At 44.5% G+C, this 27,878-nt stretch overlaps 1 protein-coding gene across 1 annotated transcript; it reads left to right on the top strand.

The window, feature by feature from the left end:
• The first annotated feature begins 149 nt into the window (after positions 1 to 149).
• On the top strand, positions 150 to 24,038 carry QRICH1 (glutamine rich 1). Its single transcript, XM_059823033.1, has 10 exons — positions 150 to 186; positions 4,957 to 5,286; positions 13,864 to 14,883; positions 18,485 to 18,662; positions 19,277 to 19,431; positions 20,214 to 20,328; positions 21,657 to 21,765; positions 22,120 to 22,271; positions 22,965 to 23,055; positions 23,846 to 24,038. Exons 2-10 carry the CDS (start codon positions 4,978 to 4,980, stop codon positions 24,036 to 24,038), a joined length of 2,322 nt encoding a protein of 773 aa, XP_059679016.1. The 5' UTR covers positions 150 to 186; positions 4,957 to 4,977.
• Positions 24,039 to 27,878: the final 3,840 nt, after the last annotated feature.

Consider the following 27,878-nt stretch of genomic DNA (forward strand, 5'->3'; position numbering starts at 1 on the left):
AGGTGCGGGGAGGGCCCGGGCGCCGAGATCTCGCGGGACTTGAGGGCCGCGCTCTCGCGAGGCCGGGGCCATGCGCTGATTGGCTGCGGGGGGTTGAATGTAAGATGGCGCCCAGGGAGCTGTGAGGGGAAAAGACTCGGGGCCGAGGCAGCGGCGGCGCGAGGCGACGGCGGCAGCGGGGCCGGGGTGAGGCGGGGCCGGGACACGCCGCGGCGCAGCGGGTCCTCCGGGCTGGGGAGGTGCGCGACGGCGGCGGCGGGGCCGGGCGGGGCCTCCCGTCGAGCGCGGGGGGAGGTGGCGGCGGTGGTTCCGGGGGCGGCGCGGGCCCGGCGGGGAGGGGGAGGGGGCGGCGCGGGGACGCGCGCAGATTGGCCTTGCACGCGCGGGGCGCGCACCCTGCTCGCCCCCCCCCCCCCCCCTTCCCTCCCCCTGCACCGGGCGCGTCCCCGTCCGTTCCTTCTCCCCCCTCCCCCCGCGGGGCGGCCCCTTCCCCGCGCAGGCACGGGCGGCGGCAGCGCGCGCCGGAAGGCGCGGCCTCCGCCTCTACGCGGCGCGGCCCTCGGCGGCCGCCGTCCCCGGCGAAGCCCCCAACATGGCTCCTGCGGTGGGGCGGGGGGGGGGCGGCGCGGCGCCTCCCGCGGGCCTGGGGCCGGCCGCCCCGCCGGGGAACAAAGGCGACGGGGAGCGGCCTGGGCAGCGCCGGGCTCCCCGCGGGCGGGGGCCGGCCGTGCCGCAGGAGGAAGCCCCGCGGGCTCCGCGTCCTCCGCTGGAGCAGGGGAGAGGCTGAGCCGTGGCTGATGATCTCAGGGACTAAATATGGAGCTTCGGCTCGTCTGGGCTGGGTGGCGGGGCGGTCTGTGTCGTTCCCGTCTGCCCCAGGCCTCGGGGCAGTGCCGGGCCGCGGCCGCTCGGCCGGGAACACCTGCGGGGGGAGGAGGGGGGACACCTCTGGATACGGTCACTGCTGCTGCCTTGTTCTAAGTTCTGTCTTCCAGTAACTCCGGTGTCACTGGCTGCGCTGCGCCTGTCACCGCATGGTGCGAGCGCTCTGTGCCCTGTGACAGATGTGCTGACACACTCGATCCTAGTAACACTTACCAGGCTGAGGGATACAATGGTTAGGAATTGGGCATCTCACAATTCTTCAGTAGGAGCTGCTAGCTGCGTGGATGATCATATTTTTCTTTTCTGATTTTTTTTTTTCTTAATGGAATACATATTAAAAATAAAATGGCTTTAATAAAGAAAGAGGAACTGGGGATGGAAAGGGCTTCTTTGTTCTGTCTTCTCCAGAACGTTACAAGTCTAAGAGCTCAGGACAAGAGCAGCAGAAATACATGCAACATGGTGACTGGTGAGTCCAGATTGTCCACATGCTGCAAGTTGTGTGTGTGTTTTCAGTAACCTCGGTCTAAGTTTTATGAACTAACCGTATGTGCTCGTAATCTCCAAAGAGTTTCTTGAACTTATTTCCTGGAAAGAATGCAGTTATGCTGAACAGGGAGGGATTACCTCCCTTTATCAGAGAAAGCTTGTTGCCTGGATGCTCTTTTTTTATTTTAAAATACAGTATTAAAAACATGCTGCTGAGATCTAGTGAGTATGGGTGTTTGCTGTTTCTAATGCGTGTCTGTGGGATAAATGGAATGTGTAGATTACTGTGTTTTAATAACTAACAGTAAAAGTGGTGACTGCAGCAGCAAACTGTGTATGTTGCCCTACAAAAGCCTGTTGAGTGTACACTTGAGCATTAAAGAGGTTTTCTGCCATAAATGCAGGTGCGTTTAGTTTTAATAAATAAAATTTCTGGAAGTACAGCATTACTTTCTTGAATCTTCATCTAGACCTGGTACCTCTGCTGCTGCATAGAGTTTTGTGAAGTGCAGTTTTGAGTGGTTCAGTGCTTTTGGTTAAATAACCCCAAGCAGCCTTCAAACTGACAGGAGCAACTCTGGGAGAAACTTAGTCCAGCCCACACTGTTACCGGTAGTATCTTTACCTTCTTTCTGATTGCCAGAGTTGGAGAGCTGTAGAGAAAACCAAAGGAAGATCGTGCTGCTGGAGCAGGGACGAATACCATGTGGTGTAGTGGGGTTCTGATCCATGCTTGGGACTTCAAGTGCTGCGGTGACTCAGATAAGCTGTTTTGGGCGTTAGTGGCTCTCACTGTAGTAACTTCAAGCAAATACAAAGGAAGATTTTTTTCCATGCTAGAAGAGAGGAGAAGAGAGATTCCTTCTGACAGCTTGTGACAGAGGAAGATTTGCTAGTAGGGGGAGACTGGCCTAGCGGGCTCTTGATTTTGATGCTAAAAAGAACTAATTAAGATGGAGCAGCCAAGCAGGGTCAAGGATTTGTATCTAAGAAATTAATGCTGCATTTGTTCCACTTCCTGGTGGTTGGAAGAGGTAGGAGAGGATTTGGTGGTGGACTTCTTGATCTTTGGGCCCGCTGCTTATGCGTCTGGGTTTCTGGTGGCTTCTGATTTCTCCTGCACAGGAGCACAATGTACATGTGAGCAGCTCTTGACAGAAGGGTTGGAGTTCCAAAAGTAAAAGTGAGGGCTAACAGGTAGCTGCTGTTGAAAACAGTGGCCCTGCTGACCTCCCCACTCTCTCCCTTGACAAGATTAACATGAATACCTATTCCCTGAGCTGTTCCAACATAATAAGCACCAATGCAGGAGCAAGGAAGAAGGCGGGACCTTTGAGAGGTGAGCCCATCCTATTCAGCAGCAGCTAACTGTCAAAGAGCGTGTAATCACAAAGAGAGTAGTAGTAGTGAGATGCAGAGATGTAGTGTTCATGTCTGGGTTCCCAGCGTGGCATCCTTGAGGCTTATTCCTCAGAAGAGTCTTCCCTCTGAAAGCTGTGTCTGCTAGTGCACCTCAGAGTGGACATGCAAAATGATTATGCACTTCTGAAAGCCTCACTGTAGTATTGAAGTCAAATATTAGCAAGTTCCAAGGAGAAAATCGGGACAAGTTAATCTCTCAAAGTCTGTTTTCCAGCTTCAGAGTATGTAACGGAGCCTCTTACAATTACATGCGAGAGGCATTCGAGTGTGCCTGATGTAGGTCCTGTCTGAGTCACTGAGGATGCGTTAACAAGGTTGTTCTCTGTTGGTTTCACACTGGACATACGGTCACCTGGGAAAGGGTTAATGTGTCCTATAGAGGTGTAGAGTACTCTTGGGTGGCTCCTGGGGGAAACCTCACTCAGCAACTAAGTGAACAGTCTTACTGGCTCTAACCTTTGGAGCTGGCTTGAAAATGTGTCAAATCAGAATCTCTGAAAGGCAGGAGAATTCTTTTTCTGTCCAGCTGTGGGCTCTACAGGAGCTTCTGTAGGCTGATTTTTACGGAGTTTTTGGGTTTACTAAGTGAACGCTGTTAGCTGGTGCTTTTTACTAAACATTGATGCATGTTTTAAGAAAATTTTCTGTAGTAATCTCATACAGCAACAAATGTTGCTTAATAACTCCAGAAACTATAGATACAGCACAAGTTGCCTCATGTGTGTTTCTCTTACCTTTGATATTCATTCTTTCTCCTGTGAGCCTGGTCCAATGCACTAGCCATGAACCTCCTTAATGTAAACAAAAATTTCTGTGTGTTTAGACTGTTGTCACGTAACAGTTAAGAGTGGTTAGAATTTGCTGTAGCTACCACTGATTTTCATGGGAATTGGAGCTGGACTTCTGGAATACACTTGGGGGCCGCTGAAGAGCCTAAAACCAGGTCCCATTTTCACACAGCCTGTTGCAGTCTTATGTTCAACCACATTTCTGTCTTCATTCCACTTTGTTAAATCATGGTAAAAGGATAGAAAAGGTTCTGCTTTTGTACCTATTCTCTTTAGAACTACAGTCATAATGTACATATAGTGATGTTTGTCCCTTTTTCCTCCTTTCTGCAGCTTGATCTAGTAGTACTGAATCACCTGGTCCTAATCTTGTGCTGTTTCACATTTTTTCACAACCATCTCAGTATCTGGTAGTGTTATAGCTTAAATCTATTTATCCTTTATCAAGACTAATTAGTGCCATAGAAACAACCAGTATACTCACTGCAGAAACAATTTGTGGGTTTAAATAAGATAAGTCAATAAGAGAAGAATGCTGTCAGAGTATATACCCTAGAGCTTTCTAATGTTCTCAGGTGGAGTCATCTTTTTTTGTTGTTTTTTTCCCTTGCTCTCACTTCCTCCATGATCATCTGATTTCTTTTTCTGTCTCTTTTGTCTTCATACACTGCATGTTTCATGTTAGCATCTTCCTGTATTAAAAGGACATCAAGAATTGATGTTGCTGTTGCCTGTCATTTCCAGAGCTCTGCTTCTCCATGTGTGTAGTTCCCCGTTTGAAGAATCTCTTGATTCCAGCACTCTCCTTTTGCTTGCTATGTTTGAATCGACAAGGCTGTCCTAGTCCTAATAGCAGTGGGCTGAATGCTGCAACTGATGCTCTTCCGTTTTGCTTCCCATTAGCTGCCTAGAATAGAACTGCATGGCCCAATAGAACGTACTGCTCAGGTCTCCCACCTCTGTGTCTGTGAAGCAGGGCCACAAATACTGATTTCTAAGCTTTTCTCACTAATACTGCGTGCTGCAAACCAATGAAATGTGTGACTGGATTTCGTCTGTTATGGGACTCGCCTGGTCTGGGTGAAGTACAATGCTAGAAGATTTTATGTGGCAATGAGCTCTTTGAAGAGTACCACAGTTAGACCTGGTTATTGTTCAGACTTCCCTGAGCTGTTAAGGGTTAATCTGAGAAATGTGTAGTAGCACAAGATGCCTTGTAAAACTAAAGCATCTGTCTCGGGCATCTGGCTGTGCATGTTTGCTAGTTTTCATACGGTACTCGGTATGAGATAGATATTGGTTACTGGAGCTGGGAATATCATTGCATCAAAGGAATGCTGTACTTAAAGTCTTAACTTTCTCTTTCTTTCAGGAACCCTAAGGACCTTGCAATATGAATAATTCTCTGGAGAACACCATTTCCTTTGAAGAATACATCCGTGTGAAGGCGCGAACGATCCCCCAGCACAGGATGAAGGAGTTTCTGGACTCCCTTGCTTCTAAGGGGCCGGAAGCTCTGCAGGAGTTTCAGCAGACGGCCACCACCACAATGGTGTATCAGCAGGGTGGCAACTGCATTTACACGGACAGCACAGAGGTGGCTGGGTCTTTGCTTGAACTTGCTTGTCCTGTGACAACCAGTGTCCAGCAGCAAACTCAGCCAGAGCAGCAAATACAGGTTCAGCAACCCCAGCAAGTCCAGGTAAGCATCTTAAATGTTCTCTAAACATATATATGACTTGCTAACCCATGGAATAGTTTTCAGAGCCAGCTACTATCTAACCTGAAACCACAGGCAGGCACTTAAGAAGCCCGGCCAGTTAACTTTATATAGAACAGCACTATTTTGCTTTCATTTAAAGAATTTGGTAGTAAATTTCTCTCTTGACTGTGCCTCCGTTGAGCCCTGCTGCAGGAGGAGCAGCATACATAGCAATGTAGTGGTGTAACCTATTGGAGAAATAGTTGACAGTTCTGGCGGTACACAGCTTCATGAAGCCTTGTACTCTGTATGAAGCTGCTATAAATACCACCCCCCTCTGCTGGTCTTACTTTATCTGGTTGTTCTGGGTGGTCGTGGGATCTAACTCGCCTTCAGTTTTTTTCTAATGAAATCAATACTCTTTAAATTATTTTGCTTGAACATTCTAAAAGTTGTAGTTCTTGAACTGACTTTTAAGTCAGGGGAAAATGCAGGGACGTCAACTTACGTTATGATCAGGGGAAGATACCTTTCAGGAAAGGAACTCTAAAAGATGTGTATGTGTCAAGGTAGATTATCCCTTTGCGTAGTGGAAGGAGTCTTATCCAGTTTTTTTTAATAGGTATTACAGTAACTTGTATTAAGTATTAAATGAGCAAATCCCATACGGGGGGGGGAGGAGGAGGAACAAACAAACATATAACTTAGGATGACTGCTTTGGTCCTCAAACACATTTCTTAAGAATTTATAGGTGGCAGGGCATTTACTAAGGTTCTCTTATGAGATGTCTCCAAACAGCTGAAGTTTCTCTACAGCTGTAATTCTGATACACTTCAGATTTGAATCTTTCTACCTTCTGTAGTGTGAATGTCAAGTTGTGAGTTTTCCTCTTTTGCAACAAATGGGGGTATGGAGACACAAATTACTGGAGATAAGGTAGTGTGAGCTTGCTGCAGTGCGGTAGACTTGTGCTAACAGCTCACTTGTGTGCTTTTATCCTACAGCAAAGGCAAGCTTACCTCTTTCACCAAGTAACTACTCTCCAATTACTCTCTCTATTGAGTAAATGAATGCTTAACTGGGACTTCTGTAACCTGTTGGCCTACAGTAACTTGTGTTGCAAGGCTTTTGAAGAATAAAAGCCTCCAGTCTCACAGACATGACTTGGATCTCTGTGTGAGTCTGTTAAAACTATTCAAGGATGCCTTTGGTTCTGCCAGCTAGCACATTTTTTGGGAGAAGTTCAGTAGAAGAATTGGAAGGGCTGGCTTTTTTGGGTATCTCAGCCTTGCCCAAACCAATTGTAAAAGTCATAAGGAATATCTCTTTTTGGTTTTTTTGGTTGTTGTGCCCCCCGCCCCGCCCCTGCTGCTGCCTCCTTTCAGACCTAGTCAAAGTTCAGGCTTTTGACCCTTGTAAGCCTTCTAGTAACAGAGATAGGGAGGGAGGTCATATATCATATGCTCCAGAGAAAAATAATCTCCTGACCTTCTTGAAAATAACCATAGAGTTGCTGCCAGAGACTTGTTCCTGTTTTTTAAACTGAATGGCCTGCACCCTGAGGAGTATGAAAAATAGCTGTTGAAATCTTGACTTTCATCAGATTTCCTAAAGAAACTTGTCTACTCTCTCCCCCTTGTTTTTGTTGTGACTCTGCTTTAAAATATCTGCTTTCACATCTGTCAGTACAGATCATAATTAGTGTTTGTTTTGCTACCCTTCTGCTCACTTTAGGATGTTAAAAGCCCCCAGAACGCTTAGGCCGCACGTCTGGTACTAGATATGGCTGCAGCTTTTGTGCATCAGCATTGCAACTGGGTTCATATGTATTTGAGCAGCTAGATCAGAATTACCTTGAAGTGAATGTATTAGCCTTACTTTTTTGGAAGGATGGAGTGGAGAGGAATGTCTTTACCCCTTTGCAATAGTGTGTTTCTGTCTTTCAGGATTTCTTATCGAGATGTGATTTATGTTAAACCCATGATTTAGTGTTGACCTGTCTCAAGACTGTCACTGTGGCAGCAGTAGCAGAGCACGGTGTCTGAACAAAGCTGAATTCTGTTGTAAATCTGGGGTGACAGTGTTCCACTAGAGCAGTGCACCTGATCCAGCTGGCTCAATTTGCTAAAATACTGCTTGTGTTGTGTTACAAGAACTTTTGGTCATCCCCTGAAGCCTCTTAGCTTTTGATCAAACTTATGTCATCCCAGTACTTGACTTGATAATCTGTTTAGTTCTTGCTAATCCAATTGCAAATCAGTGGAAGACACTTTGAATGACTACGCTTATGTCTGGCAGTGTGACACTGGTGCTGAAGGTGACTAATAATATGACCAGTCAAATGACCTCACGGTTGCAAGTGCTGATGACAAACTTACGATCATAAGGATAGACAGACGATGCTCAGGTTTCATCCTAGATTTTACTTGCTGTGAACAACCAAAGACAGTGTGTGACTGCTTGCTGCTTTTATTTATCCTGGCAAAATAAATTTCCTGTTTGAAGAAGTTGCCTCCTTAGGGTTTTCTTGCCTAAAAGGTTCAACACACTGTTGCCAAATGTTTATTTTAAAGGCTGAGTGGATGCAACTGTTGGGTTATGTGCTAGTCAGTGCTACAGTACAAGTGTCTTGGAGCTCCTTCAATGTTCAGTATCACAGCAGTGCCATTAGCGATCTTAAGAGTTTAGTATGTCAAGTTGTCATATCCTGTGCTGCATCAGGGGATGGTTGTGAAGGGCTGTGTTTTGCTTCAGTCAGGTAAGAGTTTTATCAGCTCTGCCTTTGGTGGGATTGTTGTTGTTTGGTCTTGTGCATTGAGGCCATTGAATTGATGATGCCAGCAAGAAGAGGTGTTAGCACTGACTTGCTTACTGAATATGGTATTTCTGCAGAGGTCAGTGAATCTCTTGTGCCTCTTCCTCTTCTACAAGATTTAACTGAAAGAGTATCAGAGGGCAGAAAGTATCTTTGCTTAGGATACATACAGTGCATATGGGGAAGATCCTCAGTTTCAGCTTTTTATTAAGACAGAGTCTGATGGCTAGGTGGCAAGAGCTTCTTGGACAGGGCTTGAGGGGAGGGTGCTACAGGTGAGCAAGATTGCAGAACTGTATAGGGAGCGGTTAAATGCCTGCATAAAAGGTCTTTCAGTTAAGGCTTATGCCTCTCTAATTGCTCAGTTCCTTATGTATTTGCTGTTCAGCTTTTACTTTTTCAGTCTTCCCCCAGTCTATTCTGTGACTTAAGACTATTATAGGAAGCTGGACGTTATTAATGACATAAGGCAGGGAAAGATGCCCTTAAGTAGCTCAGAAGAAAATCTTATCCTGGGCTCTGCATAGAATACACCTTTCCCTTGTTTCTGATGGATGCAGCTTCCCCGTGCCCCAGTCTTCGTTCTGAAGTTTAGCCTGGAGGTAGGGCTCCTATTGGCTTACCTTTGAAAAACATCCCAATGAGATACTAGCAGCTAGTATTAATCAGCATTTGCTAGGGCTGAGTGTGCCACTTCAAAGAATGGTTATAGTCGAGTGGTGTTTTCAAAGTAGCACCTTCTTGTATATGGAAGCAGGTTCCTCTCTGAGAGGTAAGCACTCTTGTTTTCCCTGGTTCATGTGTTTTAACTGTCTTAGGCCTAAATCCTGCCCCAGTGTACAGCTTGACAACAGAATCTTGATATTGTAACTGTTCAAACACATGCAATGCCTAATTTGGCCCATGGAATTCTCTCTCTGATGCTGATAAATGAGCAGGGGAAAAACCTGGAGTGAGAATCTGTCTGGCAGTTGTTCTGAAAAGCTCCCTGCAGACCTTGTTTACTTAGATAGATAGCAAAGGACTTCCTGTAAAGTAGTTGAATAACAAGTTCCAACATTTCCTGCTACTTCAGTGATCAGTCTTTTCACCTACTCTATACTTTAGATCTGTTTTGTACTTGTAGGTATGCTTTCTGGCATAACATTAGAAGGAACTCTTTATTACAGTGTTAGTTTTTAATGCTGGAGTTGTTCTAGCTTAGGACTGTTGTTGAGGGAAGTGTACTTTAAGCCTTTTTTCCGTAAATTGGGCTACAAAATAATAATGAGATTGCTCTTCTCCTGCTCTCACTAACTTTTTTTCCAAGTGTTTGACTTCTGCTGGCTTGCTCAGGTGTGGAAGTTTGAGGTGCACCTACATTACTTCTGGGGGGGATTTGGAGCATACTTCCTGCAGCAAGTTTGCCACCTGCCCCCACTTACCTCTACTAGGTTCAGAGTCTGTCATTTGGGATTCCCTTCAGATGAAACTAAGCCATAAGATGCAGTCTCATTGTGTCTAAGTGTTTGTCTAGCTTGGCTAATGGGCAAGACTAGACCTAAGTTTGAAATAGTCTTCTGCAATGTATAGTGTGGACAGGTTAGTAGGTCTTCAGTCTTGCTCTGAAGGTCCGCTCTTGGTGTATCCTACTACTTGCTAGTGTAAACGTAGCTTCAGAAACCAAGATGTGTTTCTGAAAAGAGGCATTTTAGAGCCTCTCAGGTGCTCTAGGGCAAGCTAGATAACAGAAAATCCATGCAGGCAAGAGTTGGTATGTATGCTCATTTGGAGTTAGGTTTTAGGAAATATTAGGTAATTCAGTCAGTACACAGATGATGATTTCTTGTTTGGGAATTCTTTCAACTTAGCTATTTCAGAACTGCAATTCTGCAGTCTGATTCCTCGTTGGGCAGAGTCCGCACAGGACAGGCATGTTATGAATCCTACTTGAAAGTTTGTTGGAGTTAGTCTATGAACCATGAGAGAAAAAAAGCTTTTGGAAACCAGGCTTCAGCTGTTCTCACGCTTGTGGAGTTACTTATTTTCTCTTTGCATGTGCTTAGTTCGAGACAGGATATGTTTTTGAGCTTAATGTGACAGAAGATGTCCTTCAAGGGAATCTTAAAATTTTAATTCTGCCCTCCTGTTACGATGCAGGGCTGACTTCTAATGCTTTTGATTCTTTAGTCAGCTAGTAATTGGTCCAACTTCTAGCTATTTTATGGTAAAAAGGCATTTCTCTGTGTGATGGTACCCTGCTGGGAAGTGATTCTTTTCATGCTGTTAGATCCAAACTTCTGGCAATAAGCAGTTTTTCAGTATTGGTAACTTGGCATGTTCCTTTCTTGCACCAGAAATTCCCAGCATAACATGTTCTCGCTTTAATCTTCAGCATAAGGTGAAGATTTAAAGTCCTCCCTGTTGGTCTTGGCCTGTAAATTTAAACCATTCCTCTTTCTACAGTCTTTTAAAAAGTCAGCCGCTGATGATGTTTAGTGTAATTCTTTGTCCTTTTTTTCTCAGATAGCAAGTTAGACAATGAGGTGAATGTAAGCAGCTCTGGTCTCAGACCGGGTTGAAGTCTGTAAATCTGAAATGAATGCTTGTAGCACTTGACAATAGGGAGGGATCTACTGCAAAATATGGTGGTTCAAAATGGATGTGTAATTCACAAGGGATGTGTAATGCATGGTAGGTAGAGCTCCAATGTTCTTTTAAATAGGAACAGTCTCTAGTCAGAAGCATGATGTCTGCAGTTTGCAGCATGGAGAACTTCCAGTGATTCTGGAGTGTGACTTCATCTTGTTTGGGTCTGGACTCATTCTTCGGGTGTTAACAATAACACTGTGAACTCTAAAGCACTAGCAAGACATCCTAGTTGTAGGGGTTAGGATTTAGTCCTGGGGGAGTATCGTAGGGCCTCAGGTCATGATCGCTCATCTACTGAAAGTGATGGAGGTTGCCCATGACTTTTAGAGACAGTAGGCTCAGACTTTAAAATGGTTAATGGTTCAAAGCTGTGCTAGGGAAGGTTTAGACTGGACATTAGGAAGCATTTCTTTACTGAGAGGGTGGTCAAATACTGGAGCAGGCTTCCTAGAGAGGTGATTGATGCCCCAAGCCTGTCAGTGCTTAAGAGGCATTTGGACAGTGCCCTTAATAACATGCTTTAGCTTGTGGTCAGCCCTGAAGTGGTCAGGCAGTTGGACTAGATGATCACTGTAGGTCCCTTCCAACTGAAATATTCTATGCTATAAAAGCGGAAGGAAGAAAATGCTGTCTTGTCGGGTCTGTTCTTAGACCATGCCTCTCTTGCTGACAATGCCTCTTGCTTAAACCTATTCCATTACCTTTTTAATTGCACTTATATGATAAAATTGTTTCAGTGCAGGAACAGACTTCCAATTCTTACTGCTAGCAAAAAAACCCAAGTCTTTACTTTGTATATGTTACACCAGTAACAGGAACTGTAATTTAAAATTTTGTATGGAAAGTAGGTGGGGGTACTTTTAAGGTGTGCTCAGTCAACGTGTGTAGATTCTGAAAACACACTGCAGAAGTACAGGATAAATGACAGGTTTACCTCTTTCTGTGATGTGGTTTTTGAATCCTAGCAGATAAAGTAAATGTTTCTTGCGTGAAACTGAAAATATATCAGTGCAATAATGTGTTTTAGTTTGTCCAGTCTTGGGCCTTTGCCTTGCAGGTAATCTTTTGAACAAGGACTTAAATTGATACTAAGACTGTATTAGTGATTTTTAAAGTCAGATATTTTGGAGAATACTTGCCTTAGAGGTGTAATTGAAACTGGCTTTTTTAAACTGAACTCTTAACTGGCATCTGTGCTTGGGCCTGTTTGCCCAAGGCAGTACTCATGCTATAGGGCAGTATGATAAAAGCATCAAATAGAATGGAAGAAGCATCCCATAGGTGACTTAATCTTTTTCAATTAACTGCCTGATCAAATCACTCATGGATGCAGCTTTTTAAACTGCTATGCTGACACAAGGTCATATGTTTCTTGTTACCTTGCAGGAAATTATTATAGAAAGTCCATGTCATCTGGATTACAGGATACTGCATATAGCTCCCAGCACGAACCTGTAAAAGTCCCTATTCTTCCTGGAAATAGAATTAGTTCTTAATAGGAGGTGACTTATAAAACTAGTTTACAAGTGGTACATTTTGCTACCAACTTTGTTCCTTAGCAACTCTTACTTGGCTGCAAATGAATCCTTAACATTTTTTAAGACTTCTTAGAGCTGATGTTGGGAAGCAAGATCTCGTATATCTGTGCAATGCAGACCTACGTGGTGGTTCTTTTTGGTATTGTCAGGCTGGCTAGTATGGCATCTCTGTGCAAATGCTCTGTTAGCTTGACTGACTCTAGAAAGTGAGGTAGACAAGGGTGAGAGAACATGAGTAGTAAGACATAGTTTTGCAACTAAATAAATCTGTGCTGGCTTCAAATGTCGTATGGCCCTCACAGATGCCACTAATAAAGCTCTATATCTCTCAATTTGGATTTGAAAGGAGATGTTGAGTAATTAATTCCCTCCTTTAAGATACAGTGTTAAGGAAGCCTGGGATATCACTTCTAGGACAAGGCAAATACAACAAAGTGGCTGTGTAAACGTGGGGGACAAAGTGGATGAGGAGAGCAGACCTCACTTGGTGCCATGGGTTGGGTTCGAGGACTGGAATGTGAAGTTGTTGAGACCTGAACTTTGTGTTGGGGGATTACCTCTGACTCCCAGCCTTAAGTCTGCTCCTGGACTGCTGCTAGATAGTGTGACAGACCTTGGACAAATGAGCATCGATGTGAGAGGGTGTGATTTATTTTTTTTATTCCTTTCCCTAAAATAAAAGGAACTGTGTTTGGATCCAAATCTTAACATATTTTGTCCATGTTAACATGTGTAAGTGCATGAGCTAGAAAATACAGCTGAGTAATTTGGACAATAAATTGAATTAAATGGAATAATAATGAAAAAAGAATTGGTTTTAATTATCACTGCCAAAGAAGTACTTCTGAAGTTTAAAAAACAAATGCTGCAGTGTTGCCCCTTAGCGCATGACAAAGATTCAGGTTGAACTTCCAACTTTCTGTGTTGACACTTGCTTGTGTAGCATTACTATTAGTGGTTGGTTTCAAAATAATATTTCTGTGCTTTATGTGGAAAGAGCCAAGTGCTGGTTTCAACTTACCCATATTTCTTACTGTCTGTCACTGGCAAGTGATCCTGCAGCCATTTGGGGGACTGGGGTTGAAAGCAGTAAAACAATCTTTAGACCATAGTAAGAATGAGGCAAGCTCCTGCATTTTGTAGCAAGATAAACTTAATATCAGAATTGTAATGTGTGTGAACTTAAAATCTTGCTATTGCAAGGCCTATACTGAAATAACATTTGAGCAATGCAGATAGCTCTGAAGACTCTTTTGGCTTCCAAGGATGCAATCTGTTGGCTTGAGCCCACAGAGCTTTGAGGATGGAGATGCAGCTCATGTGCTGTTCTGTCTGTGCTGAGAGGTGTGGTCATGTGCAATGCTGAGCAAACACATCATCTGCTGTATTGCTCTTATCAACCAGGCACTTCTAGAGTAACTTGGTTTTATTTTCCTGAGATCTTTACTAATGGATTAATATATGGAATCATAAAACTGAGCATAAAAGACCTGGAGCATAGATCTCCAGTGATGGACCATCTCTGCTGGTGGCCCCCCTGTTGAATCACTGACACTTGCTGATCTCTAACTGCTGAATTGGTGTCATTGCAGGTTCAGGTCCAGGTCCAGCAGTCACCGCAGCAGGTCTCCGCCCAGCAGCTCTCTCCACAGCTCACTGTCCATCAGGCTTCGGAGCAACCAATACAGGTCCAAGTGCAGATCCAAGGCCAGGCGCAGCAGCAGGCATCCCAGACAATACAGAGTCAATCTCTTCAGAGCCCCAGCCCATCTCAGCTGCAAGCAGCTCAAATCCAAGTGCAGCATGTGCAGACTGCCCAACAGATCCAGGCTGCGGAAATACAGGAGGAACACATACAACACCAGCAGATCCAGGCCCAGCTTGTGGCAGGACAGGCCATTACCGGTGGCCAGCAGATACAGATCCAAACAGTTGGGGCACTGTCACCTCCACCTTCTCAACAAGGCTCTCCACGAGAGGGAGAGCGGCGGATCAGCACTGCTAGTGTCCTTCAGCCGGTGAAGAAACGTAAAGTGGATATGCCTATTACTGTATCGTATGCTATTTCAGGGCAGCCAGTTGCCACAGTGCTGGCCATTCCTCAGGGCCAGCAGCAAAGTTATGTCTCTTTAAGGCCAGACTTGTTAACAGTGGACAGTGCCCACCTGTACAGTGCCACTGGGACCATTACTAGCCCCACTGGAGAGACTTGGACCATCCCTGTTTACTCTGCTCAGCCACGTGGTGACCTTCAGCAGCAAAACATAACCCACATCGCCATCCCTCAGGAGGCCTACAATGCTGTCCATGTTAGTGGCTCGCCAACAACACTGGCTACCGTGAAGCTGGAAGATGACAAGGATAAGATGGTGGGAAGTACTTCAGTAGTGAAGAACTCTCACGAGGAAGTGGTGCAGACTCTTGCTAATTCGCTCTTTCCAGCGCAGTTTATGAATGGCAACATCCACATTCCAGTGGCAGTGCAGGCTGTGGCAGGGACATACCAGAATACAGCACAGACAGTGCACATATGGGACCCGCAGCAGCAACAGCAGCAGCCCACACCCCAAGAGCAGGGGCAGCAGCAGCAGCAGCTACAAGTCACTTGCTCAGTAAGTTAAAACTGTTTCTCAGTCTCAGTCTGTGATTAACAACTTGCATGTGTTGTGGAGAGGGAGGCTGTTAGTGGGCAGTTGGTATCTAGGAAGCAGAGATGCATCTGTCCCAGTAGCCTGGGCGTGACATAGGCCATTTGACTCCTGATAGGTGTAGGACTGCTATGTGTTAATGTTAGTACATAATTATAGGATGCAAAACTTCCCAAAATAAATTCAGTCCTGATCTTTGTAGTCTAAATTAATAGGTACGTGCTCATTGCTAGCTTCTTCATAGCAGGTATTCTGAGGTCTGCAGTCTTCTGAGCCATTCTAGGGGTTGCAGTGGAAAGGCAGGACTGATTGCAGCAAAGTAAGGTGCGCAAATATACTAGTCACCTAGTTATCATTACTTTGTGTTATGCAGCACATGGAGTCCCCAGCAGATCCAGTGCCCGCGTAAAATGTCGAAATCTGACTAGTTGTGAGCAAACTTCAGGGATCAGGTGTACTTATCTGTAACACTGTGTCCTGCTTCTGGTAAATGCCTGGTGTGCAAGAGCACAGTAATGAGCAGTGGCAAGTAAGCATCTCTTCATAGTGCTTGGCAAACCTGGCAGCCACATCTGTTGTTGTTTTTTTAAAGGCTTTGTTGCTAACTTTAAGCTATAGATTATTTTGAATTAGCTTTTAAAACTTGAATAATTAGGGCTATTAATGGCCTCTGTTATATGTACAAATGGATGTAATTTATCTTTTATTACCAGAAAGTGAACAGTGATTGATCTGTCAGAGCCTGTTTTTGCTGAATGGAATGAGGGCAAAAATTTCCAAGTCTGCTAGCATAAATAATGTTATAAATTCTTTCCAGTTTATAAATAACACTGTTGGCTTTATAAAGGCATATATGCCCTCTACTTCATCAGTAAGCACTGAGACAAGGAGGATTACTTTCTGTAGTCATTTCTAACTGTTTCTGAGTTGATTGTGGGCTATAGCCCACTAAGGTCTTCACTGAAAAGGGCTCCCTACATCTAGATAACTTTCAGGTGCTGGATGCCCTCTTTTATAAAGTTGCACTTTAAGCTACAGCTTATGGGTCTTGTAATGCATGGGGTTTTGTTTGGGTGGATTTTTTTTGTTGTTGTTTTGTCATGTTCAAAGAGCCTTCTGTAGCTCATCTTTTCCCTGTATTGGTACTTCGGAGATCACTTCATCACTTTCAGCTTCTTGAACAAACTACGTTGATAGAACTTCTTGCCTTTCTGCTAAGCAGGATTTTTTTAGACTTATTCTAGGGTCTTTTAAGAGCATGAGCTACATTTTTGGGATCCTTTCCGAGGTATTAACTCCATAATTTCTTTAATGGTTACTTGTAAACCTTCTACTAATGCTGTGTATTCTTGTGTGCAGTGGTCTGCAATTCTTGAGTATCAGACAGTTTTCTGATCCTAATTCTCTGGAGTACTGGCTGTTGCATAAGCCCCTAAACACAGAGGCAAGTCCAGGAGGGTACGCATTCTTCCTCTAAGGGGGCAATAAAGCTACCATAGGTGAACATGAAACTTTGGGGGGGTTGTCCTTCTCACAACTGTGAATCTGAGAAGGAATTTGCCTGCTTGCCTCACATGGTCCTCTGGCATTGTGCTGCTGTAGGATCTGGGCAAGTTGCAGCTATTTTGCTCTGAAAAATGTAAGTCAGTTAAGAAGCAACTGTCCGTTTAGCCTGTGTGCCTGCCTTTATACTGGACAAGGTGTCTGCAACGTCAGGGCAGAAGATTGCCACTTAGGTTGGGCTGATGGATGTGGCTGGCTCTGAAAAGCTTTCTGCTCTCTGGAGTGTAATGGGGCAGCACTCTGGAGGAGAGTGGAGGCTCAATCCTAGCTCCTACAAAGACAAGGTGTCAGTCCACCCTTGGACTCCTGTCCTTTTTAAGACAGAGGCTTGCTTGACAACTTAAAACTTTGTTGCCATCTGCCTTGATAAAAGCTGGGCCCTTTCAGTCATAGTCTCCCTGTGCAGCTGTGGTAGGTGCTGCTGGTGATGTAGGGGCTGATAAGCAAAGAGCTATTAAGAGCTGATGCAAAAAAAAAAAAAAAAAAAAAAACCAGAGGCAGTTGGAAAGCTCATCTCAGGCTCTTGCAGGCTTTGCCTCTTCAGCTTTTTTTTGTTATACTAAGTAAGGTACAGGTATTACTAAAGTCTCTATGCCATTTTCATTATGGTCGCTAGTACTGTCAGAGCAACTTTCACTGACGATTGACGCTTGGCAATACCAAAATAAAAGTTACTTCATTATAACAAAGCCTTGCTTTTTGGGGTGGCTCTTAAGAAGGAGAAAGCAAAACTGTTTTGATGTAGGAATTGCTATCTCTGTAACATTCAGGGTGCCAGTTAGAATTTGACTAAGAGCTGTAAAGCTTCAAGTTAATCTCCTTAATCAAGGTAGCCATGAGACTTTCTGTGGCATGGGATTGAGAAGCTGTGGTAAAGAATGCAGAGTGAGTGGAGCTGGAGGGCTCACTGCTCTTTCTGGATAGGTGCCATTGGTTGCCTATAAAATAAGTTTTGGTTTGAGGTAGTAATTCTTGGTGACTTAAGGTCCTGCTACAAAGTAAACTTCCAAAGGGTCTGGAGATCTTTTAGCTCTATAGTAGGTCATACAGTAGCTCTTCACAGAACAGTAGCTAGTCCGCGTTAGCAGTATTTGGTCGTTTGAGAGCATTACATTGCAACTGAATTAGTGTTTTGATGCTGGTGTCCTAGTCTGTTATTACTTCAAACCTCTTATAAATGAATTAATCTTATCAGCTGTTGACGATAAGAATAGAGCATATCTATTCTGCCTGTTATGTACTGAATAAGGAAGAGAGCCTGCCCTCGATGGACAAGGGTAGGGAAGGATGCTAGCAGTGTACAACATGTGATCGTACCCAGAACCTTGCTCAGGGCAGTCTGGGTTCGGAGCAGCAATGGTCAGTAAAGCTGATGGCACCTTACTGTTCTTCCCTGCCAGGGGTTGGCAGTCTCTCTAGCTGCTGTGTCTCAAAGCTGTGTCTGCGAGGGTCCTTGGGCCACTCTGATGGTAGTGAGATGATGGACTTCAGTGGTGGTTCAGAGTGACAAGTTGGCTGAAGCCAAGAAAAATGCACTGGAGCAAACAGGGCTTCAGAATCCATAGTCGTCTGCTTTAATGTTTGAGGGGAGACCAGATGTCTGTGGTTGAGAGGACTTTAGCCCTGTGAAGATCATTGCCTTTGAACGTACTGGCTAGCTCCTTAATGGTATTACAGCAAGAACAGCTCGTCGCTGTTAGGTCTCCTGTGATGTTCTGCAGGACTTACAAATGCATCAAATTGCAAGTTGTGTGGATTTGCTAAAGGGGTTATAGATACGTCCATTCAAATTAAAAGCGTTCTTGGAGAGACGAATACTCTTTTGTGAGCAGCAGTCCAGGTTAGGCAGCAAAAGTTGCGTTCCTTGGCTTAATTTCTTGTTAGAGAGGAGTGTTGTAGAAGGCTGATACCCTGGGGCTAGAGGTAGTGTGGCATTACTTGTTTTTTGTTGAACTGTTGCATATTGAAGTGTATGTATAAACTGAAATGTTTTCTTTCATAGGCTCAAACTGTTCAGGTTGCTGAAGTTGAACCACAGCCACAGCCACAGACTTCACCTGAACTTCTACTTCCAAACTCTCTGAAGCCAGAAGAAGGGCTTGAAGTGTGGAAAAGCTGGGCACAGACCAAGAATGCAGAGCTGGAAAAAGAAGCCCAAAATAGGCTAGCACCTATTGGAAGTATGTGTCATGACAACATGGGCTTTCTTTCCTTTCAGGAGTGACTAAAATGTTAGCTGTTTACTGCTCTGGAAAACACCTTTGTTTAATCACTGATTGTTTTTAAATTTAAACTTTGATTTACTCAGCAATACTAATTATTGCACGCTCCCACTGCCATAAGACATGTTCCAAGGGAGGTATTAGCTCTGTGCTGAGCCAACTTGAGCACCCAGGCTGGTAGCAGTAGAGAAGGGCACTGTATGACTGTGGTGCATGGATGAACAAAATGGCTGTGAATGCCAGCCAAGCTGGTAGAGCAGTCACGGAGTTGCTGTTTTCCTACTGCTGCAGGGCAGCATTTCATTGTGGACATGGTAAAAGAAGGCAATAGTCACACAGTTGGCAGGGCAGAGAGTCTTCGTGTCGGATTCTTGCCCGTTTATCTTTTAGTAGATCTGACAGCCTAAGATCTTGATTTATTTCAGCTTTCTTTATTATACTGGGAGAATGAGGTAGTACTGGGCCTGCCAGATAGAATGGCAAAGCTGGAGATGTGGGAAATCTTTCCTGAAAGATTGGGAAATAATATTGCTTTATGGCTTAAATAATATAGCTTTGTTTTGTTTTTCCAGGGCGTCAGCTGCTGAGGTTCCAGGAAGATCTCATCTCTTCAGCTGTGGCTGAGCTGAATTATGGCCTATGCTTAATGACACGAGAAGCTCGAAATGGTGATGGTGAACCCTATGATCCAGATGTGCTCTACTATATCTTCCTGTGTATTCAGAAGGTAGGGGGAGGACAGCTATATATGCAGCAGAGCTGTGCATGTTGTCAGCACGTATAGGGAGGATTCCCTGTTACAAAAATGGAGACTGGCTTCTATTAAGCTTCCCAACAATTTCATAAGAAAAAAGTCTTTGCTTTAAAAAAAGAAAAATCAGATGAAGTATAATTAGTGTGCAGCAATACTTTCACCTACTGAGTTAAGTTTGTGAAGAATTTTTAATAACTGAATTCAGCATCATGGTGAGAATAGTAAATCCTTTTAGGTGGAGGGAGGAGGGTTGGATGATGTTTGAGGAAGTTGTCAATGTCAAAACTTGATCTAGTTGAAGCTTTAACAGGCAAGAACTTAGCTTTGTGTGGCGTGGGAAGTCTGAGCTGGTACTACTACTGTGCTTTCTTGTTGAGCTGCAGGGACAGAGTTAAACTCTTATAGGACAATTGAGCAGCTCTCTCCTTAACCTGAAAAAGTAGTGTCCTTTGGACAGTCATGTGAAATAACTTGCAGTGAACACACCTGAAATAAAAGGTGAAATCCAACCAGCTTTATGTTCTAAGATGGTTTTTCCTTTCTGTCTTAGCAATCCCGTGACAGTAACGGAGATTACCTACCCTCTATTGACCTTGGTACAAGGGTCCTCACTCTTCTAAGTAGAATGTATTAGTCTTCAATGCTGTGCTATAAAATGCTTGACTAAACGGGTACGTGGGCTCTTAGGGCTAAGGTCTGGTCTGAGGAATATACTTGCTACCACTGTACTGGACTGTGTTGTGAATCTCTTACAGTATCTCTTTGAAAATGGCCGAGTAGATGACATCTTCTCAGATCTCTACTATATTCGGTTCACTGAATGGCTGCATGAAGTTCTCAAGGACGTACAGCCCCGTGTTTCCCCTCTTGGTAAGAACTGTTGTTTAAGAACTTTTAAATTTTCCGGAGTTTGGAATGTTTAAACTGAATTACACCATGAGTGTAGTCTGAATAGAAACCCTTTTGATGTATTTAATGTCCCTAGGACAGCTTATACTGGTCTGGGAGAAAAATATTGTGCCTGCAGTGAATGCTGGGGTTATTGCACATGTCAGGCTCTAGCCCTGATTGTTGTTGAGGATTATTTGTCTATCACTTCATCACCCGTCAGAAGACAGACCCTTGGGACTTTGTAGTGTCATGAGATTGGCTTACTTGGAATGCAGCTGATCCTTGATGTGACTCAAGCTTCCTCATCTGAAGTACTAATACATCTTGCCTCTAATATGTATTGTTACTTTGGGAGATAGTACAACACTGTCATGTTGCCATGTAGCCAGATGGATATAGTCTGCAGGACCAACTAAGTGTCAAAGAAAAAAACAATATGCGATTAGAGCCTCAAATGCTGCAATCAAATGCAGCTCATCTCAACCCTGTTTTTAGAAGATGATGGCAACAGGGGTGGGGGGAGCAGTTCCAAAAGAGACAGATTTTCACAGAGTTACGTATGAGAACTAGATTAAGAATTGCATTTTCAGAGCGTGGAAACCTGGTTTCATTACTTCATTCCCTTTGATCTGGTTAGATGTCAGTGAAGAAGCTATTGCTTGTGTTCAGAAAAGTAGCTGATGTTACAGGCTAGATGGCTAAGTAGCACCGTGAGTTTTGGAGTCCTTTTGTTTTCACTCTGGCTGTTTGATCTGTGCTTTGTCATTCCACAAGCCCCAGAGTTCATACTGCTGTCTGTTTTTCTGTTTATTTGTGTATTTGGAGTATAGTATTTCTCTTCTACACAAAGGAAAAAAAATCTGAGAATCAAAGGATTACTCGCGTGTCCAAATACATCACTTGGCACTGTGTGCTGACTAAAGCTGCGCACAGGGCCAAGAGCTGATTTGTTACACTGGCCTGGCTGCTCTCACATATTATTGGATTAGAAGCATCTGCATTGGAGTCAAGCCATTAATTAAAAGCTGTTTAAGTGCATATTTATTTCTCTCTGGGCTGGGATGTATAGGCGTATTGCAGCATACTCTCTGCAACTAGAGGTTGACATATGTATACAAGTGTTTCCTAACTGTACCTGCTATTTAAAAAGTTATTTTCACAGTAGTGAATCTTGACATCAGTGAGGATATCCTCCTCCTTCTTCCCGTAGGATTTATATGTTCTCCAATACTTACAGACTATAAAATGCTGCCTGTGTTCCTGCTGTGACTGTCTCCTGGCATGATGCTGACTTCTGATTATTGCAGGTTATGTCCTTTCCAGTCACGTAACAGAAGAGATGCTGTGGGAGTGTAAGCAGCTAGGAGCTCACTCCCCTTCCACCTTGCTCACTACACTGATGTTTTTTAATACAAAGTAAGTACTTAGGTCTTTGGGAATCTTGGGGAATAAAAGAACTTCAAACACCTTGACAGGGTTGGTAGGAAACTGCTGCACTGGATTAGGGTGAAATAATGAATTTTGAATGGTTGCGCACAGAGCCCTCTTGCAGCTCTATCAGGCAAAGAAGATGCAGTACAGCAAGGAAATGAGCTAGCAGAGGGGGAACTGAACTTGTGGCTGTTGCATGCTTTGCTGCTGGAACAGTCTTTAACTAGGTGTTGGTTTGAGCTTCAGCTACCTCATGATGAGTAAAGATAACTACCTTGCTGTTGTGACTGTATCCTTTACTTGCCCCTGAACATTCTGTGTTCTCTTCTTGTTGCTCAGATACTTCCTGTTGAAAACAGTAGACCAGCATATGAAGCTGGCCTTCTCCAAGGTGTTGAGGCAGACCAAGAAGAACCCTTCTAATCCCAAGGATAAAAGCACGAGTATCCGCTATCTGAAGGCTTTTGGCATACACCAGACAGGACAGAAAGGTAGTGTCTGGAAGCTTTCTTTGGGAATATTTACTTACTGGGCTTGAAGGAAGTGGATGAACCTGGAGATGTCTGCAGGTAGGGCCATGCGAACCCAAGGCTCTGCCAATTACCTTCAGCCTAGCAACATGAGTTTTCTCTGTGTTCTGTCTGAGCAAGTGTAGTACCTTCTAGTAATAAGCCTGAGGACATACTTTACCTGAGGCATCAAGAGCTAAGGATAACTTTTTTGTTACTTTTGGTTTTTATGGGCAAAGGGGCTATTGGGTATAAGTGCTTATGAACAGAGGGAGAAACTTCTTTGGGAGGGCTTCTCTTATCTTGACTCGTGTGAACCCACATAGAATCCCTATGTAAGTACAATCTGTCCTCTTAAAAGCACAGACTCAGGATTTAGCTGAGGCGTTGCAGTCTTAGTAGTCAGATTTCTCTCATTTTGGGCACAGGTAGAGGAGAAATGGAAAGAAGGATATGGATGGGTTGTGATTTTCAGTAGCCTTGGGATAAAGCAAGCTCTCCATATAATGCTTTGAGCATTTATAACCAGGTGCCTCTGCCCTGGATCAGCCGTATGTCTCTTGCGAGCTCTTGCATGGTGACAAGGTGCTTCGGAGTGCTGAGGCTGTATGGCACTGTTCAGTTTGCTGTACTTATACAGAGTGTCTGACAGTCTTCTGGGGGGCTGGTTTGTAGTTACAGATGACATGTATGCAGAGCAGACTGAGAATCCAGAGAACCCCCTGAGGTGTCCGATAAAGCTGTATGACTTCTACCTCTTCAAATGGTGAGAGCTCTTGTTGGTGTGTATGGCTGCTTGTCTTCTGTTACTGTTAAGCTGCATCTTGTGGCTGGCCTAGTTCTCAGGGCTGTGTTTTATTGCTGGCACAGTTTCTACATTTGCATAAATTTATTTAAATGGGGAGGGGCGTGGATGTGAGAGGGTGGGATTTACTCTGATAGCACATAAGCTGAACTGCTATGGTATTTTAAAGAGGCAAATCCTGATTTGTGAACTGGCTGCCCTTAATCTCATACTCACGCCGGAGGTTTGCTGTGTTGGTATGAGCTCGTTCTGCCTGTGACTTGCAAGCAAGTCATCTGGAAGCATCCACTGCTTGAGATGAGATTAGGGTCCTATTCAGATCAGCTTCTGAACAAAAGTGAGGACTTGCTATGGTGATTGGAGAGAGCCTCAAAGGACTTGTCTCTAAATTATGATGATTCTGATAATTAATGTAAACATTGCTCTGCACAGATGGGTCTGCAGCTAGCCTGGTTGTGAAAATACCCCATCCTTGCTTCACTCTGAAAGACCCCTAAAGCCCTAAAGTGTGTTATACTTACCAGTGTGAAATAAAATATACTTCCTTGTAGTTGTCACCATGATGTTTTAACCTTGGCATGGCCTAAAAACTTTGGGACCACTGTTGCCCCTAGATGTAACTCTGTACCTTCATGTCTCATCAGCCAGATGTTCACTGTCAGGATTTGTGAAGCCTGGGGTGAGGACAGTGGTGGTCTCTCCCTCCCAGGACATTCTGTTAGCCTGGTTATTTCTGATCTTCCTCACGCAGCCCCCAGAGTGTGAAAGGCCGGAATGACACGTTTTACTTGACACCGGAGCCAGTGGTGGCCCCCAACAGCCCTATCTGGTATTCCATCCAGCCGATCAGCAGAGAGCAGATGGAGCAGATGCTCACCCGGATCCTGGTGATACGAGAGATTCAGGAAGCTATTGCCGTGGCTAATGCCAGCACCATGCACTAAAGGCATCCTTCTTGGCTCAGAAGGGGTGGGGCGGGGTGACGGGGGAGGGACAAGCAAAGATAAATTGTACAGACTTTTACACTAAAGGAGATGCCTAAGTTTTTGGTTTTTTATTGGTGTAGTTATGAAGCCCTTTTAGGCTTCTTCTCTTTAAAAGAATCTAAAGGAAAACCTACCCATTGTGTATCCTACCCAACACACCAAACTGTTGGAACCATTGGAGGCTGCATATCCCCTGCGAGCTGGGAGCTGTGGAAAGCTGCTGGTTGACTCTGTTTTTTTTTATGATGTAGAAAACATGAACTACAGGATTGGCCTGGATGGCTGGGGCCTCTGTCTCCTTGGAGCACGTGCAGCCTAGAGGGCACAGAATGATGGATGGACCTGCTCAGCCAGTGGAGGAGAGGCAGGCATCTTCTTTTCTTGTGCTTGGACATTAATTTGCTGTTATCTTGGAAGGAAGAGGAGAGAGTGAACTGCAATTGTGATTTATACAAAAAAACAAACCAACGATTTCTATTCAGACCTTTAAGTGACATTTTTAGATGTTAAAAGTACAAACTTTACCACACTCTTCTTTTTTGGCCTAACATTGAGGCCTTAAACCTTGAGGCTCCTGTGCCTGATGGAATTCTTGTAACATACACTTGTGTATCATATAAAGATACCACCCTGTTTCTCTTATGTATTCTTACTCTAGTTGTTTATTAAGAATGACGAGCACGTCTTTTCAACATGCCATTGAACAATGTGTCTTTATTTGGGGAAGAGTGAGCTGTGAGGGTGGGGGGGTCATTATACAAAGATCAGTATGCAAACTGGTTGTTTTCATCCCTGTTTGTGCTTTCCAGCTTGATTCCGCTGGACTTCTTTCACCCCTACAAATTAGGAAGGTAGAAGGGGATTAACTTCTGTTGAAGGACCTGAATGTCTGCTTGCTGCTGGAAGCTCAGCGTTAGGCTAGGAACATGGGATCTGTGAGACCCGATCAGACTGTCGGTCTGTCCTAATGTTCTGTGGCCAGCCTGTGAGGCTTCACCCCTAGGCAAATCCCCCTCTCCCCACCTTTACAAATGCATCACACCAATGGCATGATGGAGGGGTGTTGGAGGGAAAAGGCCTTCCAGGAGCAGCACATGGCTTACTCCTGCCATTTAACAGCCTTTTCACAGTTTTTAACACAGCTGTGTAGCTTCTGGCATTGTTCATGATCATAAACCCCACCCTGTAGCCTTGCCCTGCTGCATCTTAAATGGTCGCTGTATTTTATATCATTAACAAGTAGTCTGCTCTTTTGAAGCCAGCGGGTAGCCAATGGGAGATCACTCTAGCCAGGCTTGTTATTTGTGCCACCAGCTTCTTGGACGCGGAGAGATGACTCTGCTTCTTGAACTTGTCTTCCCTGCTTCTCCATCTCGTGTCCCTTCCCTGTTCCAAAATATATATATATATTTAAATATATTACAGTAAAAGAACTTAAACTTGTGTACAGGCAAGCAATTTTTCTGAAGCTTCTGTTGACCAGCACCTGTCTGTATTGAGAAGGAAGGTCTGCCCTCTCTGTTGGCTGTGCACAGTGTAAATCTGCACATAGGATGAGAGTAGCCATGATATTCCCTACCTTTGTGCTCTTGATCTGTGTTGAGGTGTGCGGGCTTAGAGAGACTTCAGGCCTCTGATGCTTCATGTTGACATTGGTGTTCATGAGAGAGCAGATGTGCTTGAGCTGGTTGTCAGTATGAGCAGTTTGTTCCCCGTATAGGACTCTGTGCTCAAGTAAATGCAGAGGTGAAGCAGCAACACACTGTTGTTTACTAATACCTGTACTCTAAAGCAGACTCTTAGCTTAGTGTCTGCCCTCAGAGTTATGCCCGGGGAAGATAGCCCAGGGTTGGTGCCCAGATCCCAGTGGGTCAGTTGGGAAGATGGTGTCAAGGTGGTGTGCAGTGCTGGCAACACACACCCTCAGCTCAGTTCAGCTGTTGGGAGCCAGTAGTTGCCTCCCGGTAGGGTGGCTGTCGGGATCGCTGATCCTGCTTCAGCTGTCAGAAGCCTGTAATCCCTTTGGTGTATCTTAGTGACTGGAATGTCCATCTCTGGCCCTAATTTAAGCATTTAAGGACATGGTTAGGGGCAAGCTCCCACTGTTCCAAGCAGCTGGGTGTGCTTGTTGCTCAGGACGCCCAACAGGCCTGCACAGAGTGGATTTCCCATTCTTTTAGGCAGTTTGTCCTGCCTTCTGAACAGAGTTGCAAAGATTGTGAGAGAAACTGCAGATGCCTGTGTTTGAGTCCCATTGTGTGCTCTGCAGTACTGCATGGGAAGCTAGATCCAGCATGCCTGCACCTCAGTGCGAGATGCTGCTTTGTCTGTTTCCATCAGAAATGCAGTGGGTGTTGAAGTCATCTGCCAGATACCCGGTGTACAAGTTGCTTCATTAGGTGGCCTTGGGAGTCACCTCTTACTCTAAAAATTGCCAGAAGCTGGAATAACTTGACAGGATGTTAGGGCAATTCCAGGTTAGGGGTGAACAGACTTCAGCTGAGCTTTCTGGGGAAACATAATTCCATGTTACCTTAAAATTCTAGATTGTGTGCTTTCCTTAATACCTTTAACTGCAGGATGATCTAAAATCTTTGTAGGGGAAGAGTTCTCCTTGATCTTGGGGTATACCACTTAAGAGCAGGGGAACTTGGCACATAGTGAGCTGTGGAGATCTCTTGATGATTGGTTTTGTCCTGACAGACTGAAGTGTTTCCATTATTTTCTCATTGTTTGGATGTACATAGGAGAGGGATTTGCTGACGCAGAAGTGGACTGCCGTACTGTTCTGTACTGTCTCATCAGAATGTCCACCGTGTTAACTTCATTCCCTATTTTTAGAGACAATCGATATACTGTGACTTAAGGATTATTTTCCTGGACCTGGCTTCTAGTCTGGCTCTCTGGAGCTAGTTTAAAAGGTACAGTATTTCTAGAATATAAATACTATGTTCTTTGATAGTGAAGAACATGATCCGCTCCCTTTTAGGGGCTCATAGGAAGATGTGCACAGAGTAGCACAGACGAGTGCCGTGGCTTAGGGTTGCTATACAAGTTCTGGGAAATGTTCCCAGTCAAACATGTAAAATAGCTTTTTAACATTTTCCTATAACCAGCTTGACTGCTGCTTAAAGGGCATTCCCCCTCGGCTCTGAGAGTGCCAAACTGCTAGCTCTTGTATGCGTGTATATATTAAACGAGAACTCTCCATGCCCTATGCCTTGTATGAGACAGGCTGAAAATGCATCGATCTCTAAATAAATGATGCTGAGAAGTCAAGCTAGAGACCCTGCGTTGTTGGTTTTGAACTATGCCCATCTTGTCTCTGTGGTGTGAAAGGAACCATAGAAAGCAGAGCATGACTGATTATTGTAAAGCACCTCACATTCTGACATGAGACTCGTGTATTGTCCTATCTCTTGACACTAGTAGTGTTGCTTTCCTAAGGAAACTTGTAGCCTCTTACACACTTGTCCACAGCACCATTAGATTTTCATTTACTTTCAAGAGTTCAAGCATTTCCTCTAAGCGGTAATGGCTGAAGCAGCAGAGAGCAGACTAGAGAGTGGCTCTTCACTCCTGTCTAGAGTGGTGAGTAAAGGGAACAGTTCAAGTAACTTAATAGGGCTCTCATCTGTTGGTTGCTTCACCCCTAGAGATCTCCTGGATTTTAGATGGGAGACAAGCTCTGAAGTAGTTCCTGAACTGTTCTGCCTTGGACCAATGAAGAAAGACTTAATCTGATCCCTAAATAAGAATCCTCTTCTGCACTGTTGCTCTTAGGGCAGAAATTAAGAT

The sequence above is a fragment of the Gavia stellata genome, chromosome 12 (genome assembly GCF_030936135.1).
Source record: "Gavia stellata isolate bGavSte3 chromosome 12, bGavSte3.hap2, whole genome shotgun sequence".
Taxonomy (NCBI): domain Eukaryota; kingdom Metazoa; phylum Chordata; class Aves; order Gaviiformes; family Gaviidae; genus Gavia; species Gavia stellata.

Excerpts from the sequence above, each read along its gene's own strand:
- QRICH1 (XM_059823033.1), top strand. The coding sequence starts at position 4,978 with ATGAATAATTCTCTGGAGAACACCATTTCCTTTGAAGAATACATCCGT. Across the intron at positions 19,432-20,213 it reads TCTTCCTGTGTATTCAGAAG|TATCTCTTTGAAAATGGCCG; the intron begins GTAGGGGGAGGA and ends AATCTCTTACAG. Across the intron at positions 22,272-22,964 it reads ACACCAGACAGGACAGAAAG|TTACAGATGACATGTATGCA; the intron begins GTAGTGTCTGGA and ends GCTGGTTTGTAG.